General features: G+C 56.6%; 1 protein-coding gene across 1 annotated transcript in view; it reads right to left on the reverse strand.

The window, feature by feature from the left end:
* The window catches only part of STARD9 (StAR related lipid transfer domain containing 9), a gene marked incomplete at both ends in the record, with an annotated part of 84,521 nt that overhangs the window by 5,769 nt on the left and 63,118 nt on the right, over window positions 1-15,634 (reverse strand). The window contains 3 exons of the mRNA XM_080707039.1: window positions 95-10,054; window positions 11,511-11,910; window positions 12,317-12,489. Coding sequence (XP_080563165.1) covers window positions 95-10,054; window positions 11,511-11,910; window positions 12,317-12,489 — 10,533 coding nt within the window. The remainder of the gene's footprint in view (window positions 1-94; window positions 10,055-11,510; window positions 11,911-12,316; window positions 12,490-15,634) is intronic.

Below are 15,634 nucleotides of genomic sequence, written 5' to 3' on the forward strand. Positions count from 1 at the left end.
CGCCTGAAGCCCTCTCCCTCGCCCTCCGGCTGACCTCCACCTGCGCAAGGGCAGGGAAGGCCAGCTAGGGGCGTCCTCAGGCCGCCCGCCTTACCGGCCGTAGAGCTCCTCCCAGCTGGACTCTGCGGCTTCTTCTGGAGCGGGTGCCAGCGCCTCCCCGGTCCCACTCTGCAGCACCCGCAGCAGGGCGTCTGCCTCCCCAAAGCCGCGCTGCAGTTTTGCTTCTGTGAGTTCCAGGCTGAGTGAGGCGTTCTGAGCCCCAACTTGGAGGGGGATCTGCTCCCTCTGGGACCGCTCGGGGTCCCTCTTCTGGTCATCAGGAGGTGGGGGGGGCCTCTGTCTCTGCTCCCCAGAGGTGAGATCAAGGTTGGCCCCTAGATGCTCCCTCACACCCAGCCCCCCTGGAGAGCCATCTGGAACCCCACCCCAGTTGCTAAATTTGTTATGCACCGGGAGGTCCCTCAAGCAGTGATGCGCGGGCTTGAGGGCCAGGCACACTCGGGGACTGGGGCACAGCCTCCCCTCGGGCTGGCGGGCCTGAGGTAGGCTCGTGCTCGAGCCTGGGAGCCCCGCAGTATCCGTCAGCTCAGAGACAGGGCTGGGGATGAGGTGCTGGCCTGACCATGAAGAGGCGAGGTCCAGAGCTGGCCGAGGCTCTCCCAGTGGCGCTGAACTCTCACCCGCACTGCCTGGCCTGCTCTGCTGTGCACAGGGCCCCCGGCTGCCCAGCAGGCCATGGTGTGGGGAGGCCACCGCCTCGGGCACAAGGCTGCCAGCCAGGCTCGGACTCCTGTGCCGCGGTGGTGAGGGTGTGGTGGGCCTGAGCGGATGGTGCTGAAGGTGCTGCCCTAAGAGACCACCTGGGAGCCCGGGACCCTGCTGCAGGACGCAAGGGGGGCTGCGCTCAAGGAGTAGCTCCCCGCTGCTCCCCAAAGGGCTGCTGTCTCCTCTGCCCAGAGCGTCAGCTCCCTGGGAGCCACTTGACGCGGCACTGGCTTGAGAACGATTTCCCTCTGGACATCTCCAGGCGCCAAGAACAAGGTCCAGGCTGGAGTCCAGCTTCTGGTGGCCTTGGAGAGGGTCAACTGAGGGAGCGCAGGGAGCCGGAGAGTCTGGGGCTGGGCCTGATTCTTGGGCACTGGCACTTAAGGTGAGGATTGGGGAGGAGGCCCTGTCCACCAAGAGGGCGCCTGTGGGGCCCCGAGGTTTCTGGGTGGATTCTGCGGTGTTGGGGGAGGCCTCTAGGGAGGGAGAGAGGCTGGGGCTGTCGACAGCCATGCCAGAGGATTCTTCTGTCTGGGCACCAGGAGGCAGGGGGGCACCAGGAGAAGCTGGGGGTTCTGCAGAAGGGAGGTTCTGCCCAAGAGGGGCTTTCTGAAACCTCAGGTGAGGAGAGGTCCTTGGACTGCTCTGCAGCCTAGAGCAAGGGCTTTCTCCACGAAGACCCGGGGCTGCAGCCCTCTTCCACACTGCAGCCTCTGTCTCCCTTTTCTGAAATGTGCCTGAGGCATCTCCTTGAGACCAGGTTGAGATATCTGAGTCCAACACTTCAAGGATCACGCCAACGTCCTGAGGCGTGGCCTCTGGGGTCTGGAGGTGCAGAGGGGGCAAGGCCAGGTCAGTCTGGCTGCCCTTATCCTCAGTGGTCTGAGCGGCACTGACCATCAGGGCCCGTGGGGCCTCACCTGGGCTGTTCTTCCTGGCATCCTGCTCCCCTTTGGCCACGCTAGGCTGGGAAAGACTCCCGAGCAGCTCCGAGGTGCTGTGCAGGAGCTGAGAGAGGTGGAGAGACAGGCTGTGCATGCTGGTCCAGGAGGCCAGGTCAGGGGCTGGCGCTGAGCTGGTGTCGGGCTGAGCGGAGACGGCAGCGCAGCTCCCGTGGAGCCTGCAGCCCGGGGTCTGAGCGCCCTGCTCGAGGCCGCTCTCCCTGGCCTGGGCCACCGGGCAGCCTGCCTCTGATGGGTACAGCAGCACAGTCTCATCCACGGGGCCTGCAGAACTGCCCTCAGCCAAAGGCACCTCACTCCTCAGACAGCCTGCTTCACCATGGGGGCCCTTGGGCTGGGGTCTCTTGTAAGGACCCAAAGTAGGGGATACTCCATGGCCAGACACAATGTGGGGGTCCCCCAAGGCAAACGAGGAACTCCATACATCCCAGTCCTCATGTGAGCCTTGGGCATTATCAGTGCTGCTGTGTGTGCTTGATAGGTCCTGGGTTTTGGTGTAGGTGCTGAGGTGGGAGTGGAAGGAATTCTGGTCTTCTAGGACATCGTCCGTGCTGGAGCACCGGGCCACGCTTGATGCTTTCTGGGCACAGGAGACATCGCCTGTACTGCCAAACACATATTGTTTCCAGCCAATGTGTACAGGCTCCTCTGGACACCAGGGCAAGACACAGGGATTGATGTCACTGGAGCCGAAATGCAACCTTCCTTTGGCCACCTGAGAGCCCCGATTCTCCGGCCTCACCCGGATGCCCTGTTTCTCTGGCTTCTCCTGCCGGGCCTGCTCCAAAGTACCAGATGTCCTGACGGTCATGAAGTCGGGGGCTGGCATGCATGAGCATGTGGAAGTCGTTGGGTAGGGAGGGGTGGCGGGTTTCAGGGGCCTGAGATGGGCAGGGCCACTGTCCAGGTTAGACGGGGCTTTCTCAGAGGAATCCTCTGTGTTCAGAAGTGTTCTTGCCACTGGCTTTCCTGGGGAGCGGCCCCCGAGATGTGGGCTCCACAGTCTGTTAGGCCCCTGTGGATCCTCTTCTGTAGGGGGAGGCGGCCCCACACTCAGGTTTAACTCCTGAAGAGATCGAGAGGAGCTGACCACGGAGAACTGGGGCCTGGGGGAGGACCTGGCAAGCCTGGGGCCGGGGAAGACGGCGATCACGGGGAGTGAGCACCTCTGGTGGGGAGGCGTTGGGGAGCCCCTGGGGCGGGGCCAGCCAGGCCTCTGGGCAGCAGGCTCTGGCGCTTCATCTGTCTCCTGAGGCACAGCAGCTCTGTCCCCGAAGCTTAGGGCAGTCTGGGACACGGGAGCCTTGGACACAGCCACCTCCTCTGCCCCAGCATGGCCAAGGCGACAGCCACCCGCACCACCGTCATCAGAGGGTGGGGGCTCCCCGCCCTGAGCAGGGTCTGCGCAGCTTCCTGAGGGCTGGTCCCGCTGCTGCTCCTCTTCCTCCCAGGAACTGTCAAGCTGAGGACTGCAGGCGTGTTTCAACCCTGCCATGAATGTGGCCGGGGGATCTGAGCAACTGTGATCCCTGGACTTGGACAGCTGTGGCTTTTCTGAACGGCATCTGATGGAATTTCTTAAACACTGATGCCGAGGCCCTCGGGCCAGTTTACTTTCCACCGACTCCTCACCTCCACCCAGCGCGTGAGGTGCCTCAGCCGTGGCAGGTGGTTCTGGCTTGGCCTGAGACACCTGTAAACCGTGGCCGCCTGAAGACCTGTCCCTCAGGGTCCACGCTGGCTCTGAGTACGTGCGTGCAGGGAACGAGGCGGCCTCCAGGTCTGTGCTGGCTTTACCAGCAGCCTTCTCCTCGGGACTTCCTACTGGCCTTGTGCCTCCGTGAGCAGCTGAGTGGGTGGCGGAGCTTGTCCTCACATCAGGGCTGGGCGGGGAGCTCCAGCCTTGACCTGGAGCAGCAGCGATGGTGGAGTGCTCAGAAGCGCTGCCGTCTAGTGGCTCCAGTCTCCTACTTACGCCTCTGGGCGTGGGGCCATGTGCCAAGGGCGCGCGAGGCTCCTTGGGAGAGGACCCCATCTCATCCAGTTGTGGATGGACAGACCACAGGGCAGCCCTGGAAATGCTCCGGCCCGCGTCACCATCTCTGTAAAGCAGCAGAGTGGAGGGGCGGGGGGAACAGGTGTGAGCAGCACTGGGCTGAGAACCGCACGGCTGTTGGCGAGGAGTCCTTTCGCTCCCTTCCTTCCCCGCAGATGGACTGAGAGTCCTGCAGCCTTCTGGGCTCCCTGAGGACACAAGGCAATCTGTGGAGGCCTCTGGGCCTCTGCAGGGGGTCTCCTCCCCCGTGCCCCTAGCACCCGGGCCAAGTCTTTGGCCCGGCAATGGAGCTGGCCTGGAAGTCTGGCTGCCGGTCCTGCAAGCTTCTGCCAGCCCAGGCCCAGCGTTCCACAGCACGCTCCGCTGTGCGGGAGCTTCTAGTTCAAGCCCTCTCTGGGCTCCGGGCCCTTCTAGGCCAGTGGGAGACTCGACCTGCTGAGGCTGTAAGGAGCCTGTGGAGTTCTCAGCATCAGAGGTCAAGGACTGACGTTCAAAACGGGCCGTCTCCCCTTCCTGTGCAGTCACTAGGCCGCCAGAGCCTCCGCCACACGCGCTGTCTAGAGTTCCGAGTTCCTGGTGCTCTGGGCTGCCGTCCGCAGTCTCCCACGTGGCCTGGCCCCGTCCACGCAGAATCACCCCAGGATCATCCCGCGGGTCCTGAGGAGACCAGGGAGAAGCCGCTTTCTCGGATCCCCCCGTGCTGCCTCCCTCCACGACTGCTGAAAACAGCAGCGTGCCGGAGGCCAAGGGGTCGGCAGAGGAAGGCGTTGCGGGTGCTTCTTCCTTTTCCTCTGAGATTTCAGAAGATCTAGAGAGACGTGTAAACGGTTCACTTGCTCCCGGGACGTGGCTCGGCTCTCCAGTCCAAGGCCTGCTGTCCAGGGCAGGAGCGGCCTGGGCCGGAGCCCGTGACGGATGCCATGGCTCGCTGCTGACTTCAGGGCAGGGCTGTGGAGGTGAAAAGCCGTCTGCACACAGGGGTGTGGCCAGAGATGCCACATGCATCTGGGCTTCACCTTCATCCCCGATGCTGCCTGACACTGACTGGTCCATCTGCATGCACTGAGGCCTGCCAGGGGCCCCTGAAGAACCCTCGGGTTCTAGTGAAGTTTCATAGTAAGGAAGGGCTGTGCACCCGGCCACAAAGTCATTAAGCCGCCTTCTCTGGGCCTTTGCCTGTCTGATCTCTTCCAAGATAGCCAGGCACATCGATGAGTGGTCAAGGGGCTCCAGCAGCCTGGGCTCCACGTCAGCCTCCCTTGGCAGGGAAGCGGGCACTGGGCGCACCCTGCTGGCAGGGCCTCGGTCCTCCACCTCCTCCATGCCTCGGGGGTTGTTCTCTTCTATGGAGAAGCTGACCCTCTTTTCCAGCTGCCTAGAGACCCTGTTCAAGGAACTCGTTCTTATTCCTTTCTGCGTAACTGCTTCAGCTTCAGCACCAAAACCTTCCAGGGTACTCAAATCCATCAAAGTGATTCCGATGTCCCCTCCTGGGTCTTGGGAGCTGGTGCTTGCTGTTACCCTGTCCTCTGTGCCCAGAGAAGTGCTCTCTGAGGTATCAGATTGACCAATAGACCCCATGGCCACAGGTTTCACAGACATGCACCAAGCAGTGTGCGTGATGGAGGACATGGAGGAGTCCCCTCTCACATTTCCTGGAGGGCTGTGGCTTCTGGTCTCTTCATTCTGGTCCTGATACCCTACTCCGGGAACCAAGGGACTTTTAGGAATTTCCAGTATTGTGGGATCCAGCATGTAGTCAACTGAAGAGGTGCTTACAGTACCCAAGGAATGAAGGCAGTCTCTCGGCAGCCCTGGCGAGTGCGAGAGCAAGGCCTCAGGCCTCAGGTCTTGGTGAGAAGGAGCCCTAGAGAAGTCTGTCTGGCTTGGTACCAGGGAGACCGTCTCCTGGCTGAAAAATGTGTCCATGCAGCGCTGGATCGAACCAGAAAGCCCCTGAGTATAAGAGCCCACACTGTTTTCACCCCGTGGGCTCCCTCCCCTCGGCATGGCCATCTCTTCAACCATAGCTTGAGCTTTGGACTCCTCTGGCTTGGAACTACCACTGTGTTCAGCAGTTTGACTTTCTGAAAACCTTCCCATAGTTTCTGGTTCCTCAAGACTTCCCAAGCCCCAGGGCCTATCTTTGGGGTTGGCGGATGCTTCTGCCAGCTCGCCGCCCTCCTCACACCTCCCTGGCCCGGGCTGCAAGGGCCGGGCTCTAGCAGGTGCTTCCATCCTCCTCGAGTGGAGAGAAGTGTCGGCGGCGGCTCTGTGAGCTGGGGCTGCCCCAGAAGAATCACACCCCCCACTGGAAGGTCTGTTTAATGCAGCGTGGTGAGCACGCCCTCCCACACGCTGACTCCCCTGCACACATTCCCTTGACCTAAAGCGGCCTGCAGTCGTTTTTTGAATCTGGGGATCGTTCCTAGTAAGGCTGTTAAGTTCCATTTCCATGGCTTCGCTATCACTAAGGATAACATTGTCTGTGTGTTTTGGATAACATGACTGATCCTTGAAGGACAAATAGTTTTCAGAATTGCCCGGCCTCAGGACATGGCCTTTCCTCTCCTGGTCCTTTGGGCTCTGGAGCACAGACTCCTTACTAGCTCCTGCTGTGTGGGCAGCCTGAAGCTGTTTATTCTGCTGGGACTCCATTTCTAGGATGCCGCTCTCCAGCTGCATGACGCTCCTGATGAGCCCGGCCAGCTCGTCGGCATTACTAACTCCTTTATTCTGTTTCTTTGCCCAAGGTTTCTCTTGGTAGTTTAGTGTTTCGTGTGGCCCTCTAGGGCCCTTGCATTCGCCCAAGCTTCTTTCCTGAGAGAATGTACCTGGCTGGCATCTTGTGTAGGCAGACTCTGCCTCTGGAAGCTTCAACTCTTCCGGCCTATCTTGGGGATGAGCTTTTCCATGAAGCCCAGTTTCATTCCTCCCTCCTGACTTACGGGCTGGACTTGTCTCCTGAGCCATAACAGCGGGGCTTCTTACTCTACGACGTACTGATCTAGACTTCAAAGATGCATTCGTTTCCCCTGGCGTGTCCCTCTCAAGGCCTAAACTGGTAGTTTTGCAGATGAAATCGGGTCTGGCTCCAGAGGGGACCCGTCTGTTTTTATCACAGACCTGGATATGATCTTGTTCTTCTTCCCCACCTGCCCCAGATTCACAAATGATAAAGAAAGACTTCTCAGATGCAGAGCTATCTAAAGAGACACCACAGAGGAACTGTGCAGTGGCCTTTTCTCCTTCAAGTACTGGCAGACTGTGCTTTTTATTTAAAATCCTAACTTGATTTTGAGATCTATATACTTTTGTGTTGGCAGAAGGAAGAAAATGTCTGTTCTGAGCAACAAAAAAATAAACTGAACAGTGGCTTCCTTCTTCAACATCTCCAGTGCATTCTCCTACTTCTCCAGTAACTCCCCTGGTGCTCGGATCCCGTGGTCTCTCTCCTGTCACCTGCTGAGACGAGGCAGTCTTGGAATTCTGGCTTTCTAATGGTCCAGGCAAAACGTTCTGCAAAAGAGCCTTCTGGAGGACTTGATGGTCGTGACCAAAGCCCCAGGCTTCCCTGGGGGGTGGGGAGGGCACCTGTCCTTCTCTGCAAGCTGGAATCTCTAAGGCGGTCTCTGTGAGGGCATCCCTGCTTTTGGTCACATAGAACGTTTCCAAGGGCGGTGGCTGCAGGGAAGATGGGAAACGGCTCCAGGGAGCAGCGTGGAGGTACAGCTCTGGACCTGCCGGAGCAGCGAAGGGAACACCCGTGTGCCTCGCCCCGGCCCCCTGAGGGCCCGCTTGGCAACCCGCCTTCTCCCTCGGGAGGGGGTGGCGACTGCTGGGATCGAACTGTCCTGGGTCAACAGTGCTATTTTTTCTGAGACAGGCCTGGCCCTGGGACCAAGGGTCTGCTTTGGTGGGTGTGAAGACACTGTGGTCACACTCCTTCTGGAAGAAATGCTCATCAGAGGAAGCCACCCGCCCAGGTTTCCTGGTACCCCGAGAGCACTCTTCCGAGCTGGTCTGTTTGACGCCACGCGTGTCTTTCATGGAGCTCGCCATCTTGTTTTCTGCTGCACAGACCTGTGCATTTGTAGATCCTGAAGCCAATGACTCTAAGTCAGCTGGATAAGCTCCATCACAGCTCAGCTCTTTCTCGCTAGTGCTAAGGAAATCCGAAGCAGTTCCTAACTCGGCACTCAGACTGTCCTGTTCTTTCTCTGCTCTCATGCACCTGATTTTAGAGAGATGGACTGGAAGGCTGTTAAAATCTGAATTGTTAGATAGCTCAGGTCCAACTGGCAATCTAATATCTCTTCCTTTGCCAGAAGCTTCAGCCAGAGAACTAGAGTCTTCTTCAGGGCAGGAGAAAACTGGCCTGGGCTTTCCTCCAGCCTCCAGAACAGGATGAGAGAGCTCGAGAAGGTACCTTTGCTGAAGGGCAGCCCAGTCCCTTTCACAGGCACCGTCTACACAAGCAGGTGACGGGGTAGAGGCAGCCAGCACCCCTGACACACTAGAATCATGGGAAACCTCTGAGGCCCCCTGCTTCACTGTGTCAGGGTCACCTCTGCCCTGAAAGAGGCTGTCAGCTCCTGGCTGAAGAAACCTTTGTGCTTCCCAAAGTGGCAGCTTGGACATTTCAGAAGTAGAGGCTGGGCACACATCTCTTGCACTGCAGGGTAATTCAGTACTCTCTGTCGGCAGTTTTGACCAACGGGGAAGGATTGTTTCTGTACCTGGTGGCTCTAGTTTTTCAATATTTAACCAGTGCCCAAGCCTCTCCTCACCACAGGGACGAACTTCCTGGATGTCAGGACTTGGACAGAGGGAGCCCACCATTCCTGGGGGGCTGCTGGAATGGATCTTCGAGTCACAGGAAAACCAAGAGTCCATGGACACCAACGGGCTCTCTCTTGAAAGCTGCATGCCGTGGAGAGAGTCGGCTGGCTGAGCGTAAGCGGCATCCACCTCTGACTCGGGACGCTCACAATGGGGCTGGAACTGGGCGTCGAGGAAAAACGAACCCCGCGTTGGCAGGAGAGCCCCGAGGCTGGCTCCTGTGCTGCGGTTGAGGGGGCCAGGCCTGCACGGTGCCTCCTGGTCTCCTGAAGGGACAGTGTTGTTCTGCAGATGCCAAAAAGTCTCTGTGGGCATCTCGTCAGCTGAACCAAGGAAGGGCTGCACCTGCCGGTCTTGCCCTGGTCCTCCCTCAGCATCAACCAGACTGTCCAGGGAAAAGCTTCTGTGGTCCTGCGCATGCAGGCTGCTGTCCAGGGCTGCAGCGAAGCCCCTCATGGAGCCTCTAGTTCTGGTCCTTGGGTGGTCACGGTTACTGATGGGAGGACTGGCCCTCGGGCTTCCTTTGGGGCTGCCATATCCCTTCTCAGCTAGGGAGTCCTCAGATAGCTGGCTGTTGTCGCTCTCAGAGTTTTCTGGCTCTAGGAGGCCCCACTGCTCCGGAGGGCCCTCTGGCTTCAGCAACTCCATCAGGGAGGCTTTGGCATAGACACAAGAGAGAGAATCCTCGGAGTAATTGCTCTCCGTGTCTGACACATCACTGTCCTTTGCTCTTGTGCAATCCACCACTAGGCTCGAGTTTGTGAGTGAAGCTGTGGTATCTGGATCCCCTGAACTCTGTTCTCTCTTCAAAGGTCTGTTATGCGGCGACTGAGAGAACTTTCTGGCAGCGTCTCTGACGCTAGCTGCTAGCACCCTCGGATACCTTTTCGGTGCTCTGCGTGGAGAAAGTGGTTTGTGTTCTGCCTGAAAAGTTTTGGCTCTTTTGCCCTGCCTCGCTGCAGGCTCGGGTCTACAGGGAGAAGACCCGCAACTAGTTCCCTTAGTGGCCTTGTGGGTGGCAAGGCCCCCTTCTTTTTGACCCCCAGCGTGTGTGCTGCCAGGGCCTGCTAGTCCCTTAGCCCGTCTGGTCTGGGCAGTGCGGGTGAGGCTCTGGGGCCCAGCCCTTGGCTTCAGCCTGTTAGCTGACATCGTCTGAGGTGGCTGCGGACCCACCCTCTCCGCAGACTGGGCGTCAGTGGACTGGCTGCTCGTAGGGAGGCAGGTGCTTGGAGCCGAGGCTTCTCTGAAGGCTGTGTGGAGCCGCTCCTGGCCTGGGGAGCAAAGGCCATTCTTGCAGAGACGCCCTGCCCTCGGAGGGTAAGAAGCAACCTGGGACAAATGACCTTCTGATGCAGGCTTCTCTGATCCTTGGTGAGCAGTGAGAGGTGTAGGTGGTGACATGGCGGGAAGGTCCCAATTCAGGAAGACACTGTGGAAAAAAAGCCATTAACGACAAAGAGGTCTCCTGCTCTCTGTTAACAGAGAAAATAGTGAGCCCCACTCAGTCTGCTCTGCAAAAGGTTAGGAACCAGGCCGATGCCCGTGCGCCCTACGGCTGGCCGGCAGGGCCAGAGAAAAGCTCAAAGCATAGGAGAGAGGCGGGGCCGCGTTCCTGCTCTCTGAGAGGTCCCAAATACACTCTGCTCCTGATTGATTTACCTTAGGGAAAAAGTTGACCCCAATTTAATAATACCATTAGACACTGAGGAAGGGAGGGACAGTCTAAAAGATGCCACAAGCCGGCCGTGGGGCGCACACCATCACCCCAGCACTCAGGAGGCTGAGACCGGAGGATCGCGGTTCATGGCAGCCTCAGCTCGTCAGTGAGGCCCTCTGCAACTCAGTGAGACCCGGGTTCAAAATAGAGAATAAAAATTGTGGCTGGGGGTGGAGCTCAGAGGTAGAATGCCCCTGGGTTTCATTCCCAGTACTGCAAAAAAAAAAAAAAAAAAAAAAAAAAAAATCCTATAGTTTTTTACAGGTACATACTAAAAGATGTAGGGTTGAAACAGCACATCTGGGCATGGTGACGCAGGCCTGTGACCCCAGCACTGAGGGCTGAGGGCTTGAGAACAGGCTCGAGAGCTCTCAGCAACTGAGAGGCGTTCAGCGACCGAGCGAGATCTGGGGCTGGGGCTGTAGCTTAGGGGTAGAATGCCTCTGAGTCCAGTCTCTAGTGACAAAAAAGGAAGGAGAGGGAGGAAAATAAAGCTCCTCTTTCTTTCCTTTTTTTCCCCATTACTGGGATTGAACCCAGGGCCCAGGGGCTCTCCTACCACTGAGATACCCCCTAGCCCTTTGATCTGAGATCGAGTACAGTCTCCCTATGTTGCTCAGTCTGGCCTCGGCCCCGCGCGCCTCCTGCCTGGGCCTCCCAAGCGGCAGGTTCCAGGTGTGCGCCCTCGTGCAGGGCTCAGAAGCTGCGCTGCTGTGGTCGGTGTGGTGGGGCAGCATGTGGGAGCAGAGAAGTCTGGCTTGGGCAGGATGAGACCGAGGTGGTAGGAGGATGTCCGTGGAAATGTCCGTGGACAGTCAGGGCCTAGAAAGCAGATGGAGAATGAGGCCGTGACCCTCACTCAGGGGACACCCCGGGAAATCAGCTGGTACTCTGAGGGGGAGGGACAAGGCGGAAGCTTGAATCTGAAAAGATACACAGAGAAAGAAGAAAAGCCAGAGGGGAAAAATGTGGCAAGGAAGAGAAAAATAAACATATTTTTCCATTTCACAGACGGAAGAAGCGAAGGCACTGCGGAACAAAGGACAGTACCAGGATGAGGTCAGAAGCCCGCCCAGTGGCTTCCAGGTGAGAGGCCCTGTACCTGTGGGGTTGGGGCAAGTGCTGCTGGCCGAGTCTTTGGAGGCTCACAGAACCGCAACTTGCCCACCTGCGTCTACGTTGAGGCCCTGTGACTGTGACGTCAGAGCTGGGGACCCAGCAAGGGGGCCTGCCGTCATCCTGGAGCCACAGCAATGCCCTGAGCTGCTCCAGCCTCCTCCAGGCCTCCGGAGGCCTCGGCTTTTTGGCGATTCTGTGTATGTGGAATGAGACCTTGTTTAGCCGGCTCCTCCGCTCTGCTGCCCGAAGACGGCGTCTCTGCGGGAGCCGCGGCTGCTTCACCCTCCTCTGGCTTCCAGCCGGCGGGCACAGTGGAGTCGTGGGATTCGTCTGAAGCCCAGCGTCGGGTCCCGCAGTGACCTCAGGGTCCTTCTCGGCTCCGTGGTCTAGATGCTGCTGCCCCTGGAAGCTGGCCGGCCAGGGCTCTTCTCTGAGCAGCCACTGCTGGTCTGGAACCAAAAAAACCCAGAGAGAAGATCAGCGCCTCCTTCCTGCACTGAGGCTGCCTGGACTCACAAATCTCCAGCCAGGGTGGGCCCACATGGAATGAGAGGCTGGCCGGGCGGCGTGGCCCAGCGCGGGAGGGAGTGCCCTCGGCACAACAGCGGGCACACGCGAGGGCCCAGAAAGCGTGGCAGAGCCCACCGGAGCACGGAGAGGCATGCGATTCCAGGGGCTATAAAGAAGGCTGCTTCCTTCTCGCACCCAGGCCCTTGAAAGAGCCTCTGATTCCTAATAGGGAGAGAACACCTAACACCAAAGGTCTATCAAGTCACAAAGGAGAGAAAGCAGAAGGCTACGGAGGCATGGGGATGAAGGAATCAGGTGAGACAAACGCCTTAAAGTGGCACCTACTGTATTTAATCTGCTGGCTACTGGGAGCCCGGCTGAAGTGCTGTTGCTTCTCGGCTCGAATCCGTCTCGAGTCCTTCACACAGCACCGACGCTGCTGAACACGGGCTGTGTGGGACGCCTCCCCATCCCTCGGTGGCTGGAGGGCCTCGGCATGCTGCTCCCCCAGCCCTCTCCTGTGACACAAAGGCTGGGGTTACCCAAGCAAAGAAGCAGTGTGAACTGGTGGCGACCTTCGTCCCTCGGAGGGAGCCCCTGAATCCACAGGCGGAGAGGACTTTAGACTTCTCACTGCTCACAAACAGGCATGGTGTCACAGCGGCTCGTGATGTCACAGTGCGGAAGGAGAACAGTCACTAGACTAGCATATTTTTAGAGCAGAAAGTTGAACAGAAACATTCATTTTGGTTAAGGAAATCCCAAGAAAAACAAAGCAGATGTTTCAAAAAGACACAAACAAGCCGGGCACGGTGGTGCATGCTTGTAATCCCAGTACTGGGGAAGCTGCGACAGGAGGATCGTGGGTTCAGGGCCAGCCTCAGTTACTTAGGCTCTCAGCAACACAATGAGACCCTGCTTCCAAATAAGAAGTAAAACGAATGGGCTGGGTGGGGATGTAGCTCAGAGGTAGGACACCTCTGGGTCAAACCCCGAGGTGTCTCAATGAGTGACGCTGTGACTGTGGCCACTCTCCTGCCAACAAGATTGTGTGTGTGTGTGTGTGTGTGTGTGTGTGTGTGTGTGTGGTACTGGAGGCGGAAGCCAGAGGCTTTCTACCTCCAGGCTATACTCAAAGACCTATTTATATTTTTATTTGGAAACAGGATCTCACTAAGCAGCTGAGGCTGGCTTCCAACCTGTGCAATCCTCCTGTCTCAGCCTCCCAAATGCGGGGATTACAAGTGTGCGCCACCACGCCCGGCTGAGGCTGGCTTTGAACCTGTGCAATCATACTGTCTTAACCTCCTAAGCACCGGGATTAAAAGTGTGCACCACCACGCCTTTTTTTTTTTTTTTTTTTTTGCGGTACTGGGGATGGAATCCAGGGGCATTCAACCTCCGAGCTACACCCCCAGCCCTATTTTTTTTTTCTTTATTTGGAAACAGGGTCTCACTAAGTTGCAGAGGGCCTCACTAAGTAGTTGAGGCTGGCCGCAAACCGCGATCCTCCTCTCCCAGCCTCCTGAATGCTGGGATTACAAACCTGTGCCACCACACCTGGCTTTTTTTTTTTTTTTTTTTTTTTTTTTTTTATAAACAAGGTTTCACTAAATTGTGGAGGGCTTAAATTGCTGAGGCTGCCTGTGAACCTGTGATCCTCCCATCTCAGCCTCCCAAGTACTGGAATTACAAGCATGTGTCACCACACCTGGATTTTATTTTTTATTTTGAAACAGAGTCTTGTTAAGTTGCTGAGGCTGGCTTCATACCTGGGATCCTCCAGTTTCAACCTTCCAAGTACTGGGATTATTGGTATGGGCCATCATGCAGCCTCAAAGACCCTTTCTAAAAAAGGGGGAGAGTGATTAGGGGTATACCTTGGAGGTAGAAACCTCTGGCCTACAAAACAGAAACAGCCGGGCGTGGTGGCGCACACTGTAATCCCAGCATTCGGAGGCTGAGACAGGAGGATCGTGGTTCGCGGACAGCCTCAGCTACTTAGTGAGGCCCTCTGCAACTCAGTGAGACCCTGTTTCAAAATAAAGAATAAAAAATAAGGCTGGGGGTGTCGCTCAGAGGTAGAATGCCCTGGGTTCCATCCCTAGTACCACAAAACAAACAAAACCCTCAAATGCTTTCTCGCAGTCTCTCTATCCCTGCCTCTCGGATTTCTAACGGAGCCAAGTGCACGGGGTCTGGCGGGCGGCTTGCACTTGGGGTCATAGCTGCTCAGGGGCTGAGGCAAAAGGGGCGCCTGACCCTAGGAGCTGAGGGCCAGCCTGGGCAATACAGCAAGACCCCAAGGCAATCATCCAGCAAATCAATGAGTAAGCAAGTAAACACAGGAGCCTACAGGGTGGGTACTTTAGGGTGAGTTAAAGGGGAGTGTCTGGGAAGAGTCAGATTCTGCCAGAGGCAACAAAAAGCCAGACCTGCTGGCCGGCTCTCAGCTCTCACTCTGCTCCGAGGAAGCCAAGCCAAGGCTTGGCGAGGCTTGCTTATTGGTTTGACGCCGGAACCTGATGTCAGGGAGTACGAGCAGTGTATTCTAAAGGACTGACTCTTTTTGTTGCCCTTTAATTAACTTGTTGCTGTTTTAAAAAAGGGTCTCGCTAAGATGCTGCGATTCTTACTACGTTGCTGAGGCTGGTCTCCATTCTGTGATACTCCTTTCTCAGGCCCTCAAGCACTGGGATTAGAGGCAGATTCACTCTTTTTAGACGACCACTTGCTATAATTTGGGTCTGGAATGTCCCACAGAGGCCCATTTGCTATGGGAGGTGGTGGAGCCTTTAGGAGGTGGAGCCTGTTGAAGGAAGCTAGGTCACTGGGCGTGCCCCTGGAGGGGATGAGGACGCGTCCCTCCTCTTCCCTCTCTCTGCTTCCTAGATGCTAAGGTGAAGGCTTCCTTTATCACATACTCATATCATGATATCCTGTGCTGCCACACGTCCAAAAGCAACAAGACCATCTGAAGAGGGGCTGAAACCTCGAAAAAAATTTTTTTTTGCAGTACTGGAGATTGAACCCAAGCTACATCCCTAGCCCTATTTTTATTCTTTATTTTGAAACAGGGTCTTATTAAGTTGTGGAGGGCCTCACTAAGTAGCTGAGGCTGTCTGCGATCTGCAATCCTCCTTTCTCAGCCTCCCAAGTACTGGGATTACAAGCGTGCGCCACCACGCCCAGCTAAACTTTCTTTTTCATAGTTGACTGTCTCAGGTATTTTGTTATAGCAACACAAAGCTAATACACCACTTTGTAGAGCAATATAAAACCGGAGAGTATTTAAAGCAGAAGTCCACAAATTACAGTATATCAAACTTGCTCTATTGCCTGTTTTTGTAAATAAAGTTTTATTTGAACACAGCCACTTGTATCTATTTATGTATCGTCTGGGTTAGGCTGCTTTTGAACCACATTCAAGTTGAGTACTTGCTGTAGAGGCCACATGGTCCATTGAGCTCCTATGGAAAAAGTTTGCCACCCCTCCCTTAAAAAACAGTCACACTTTTGTAATGTAGCCTTAAGAGACCAGTGGAGGAGGGGTAGGTAGGATACCAGATGTGGAATCGGGGGGAGTAACAACCACAGATTGTCTCTTCCCTGGAAAGAGGCAGGAGATGATTCAATCTGTAAGGGGCTTGATGCTTTTTTTTT

Source organism: Muscardinus avellanarius, assembly GCF_963383645.1.
Source record: "Muscardinus avellanarius genome assembly, chromosome: 12".
Classification (NCBI taxonomy): Eukaryota; Metazoa; Chordata; class Mammalia; order Rodentia; family Gliridae; genus Muscardinus; species Muscardinus avellanarius.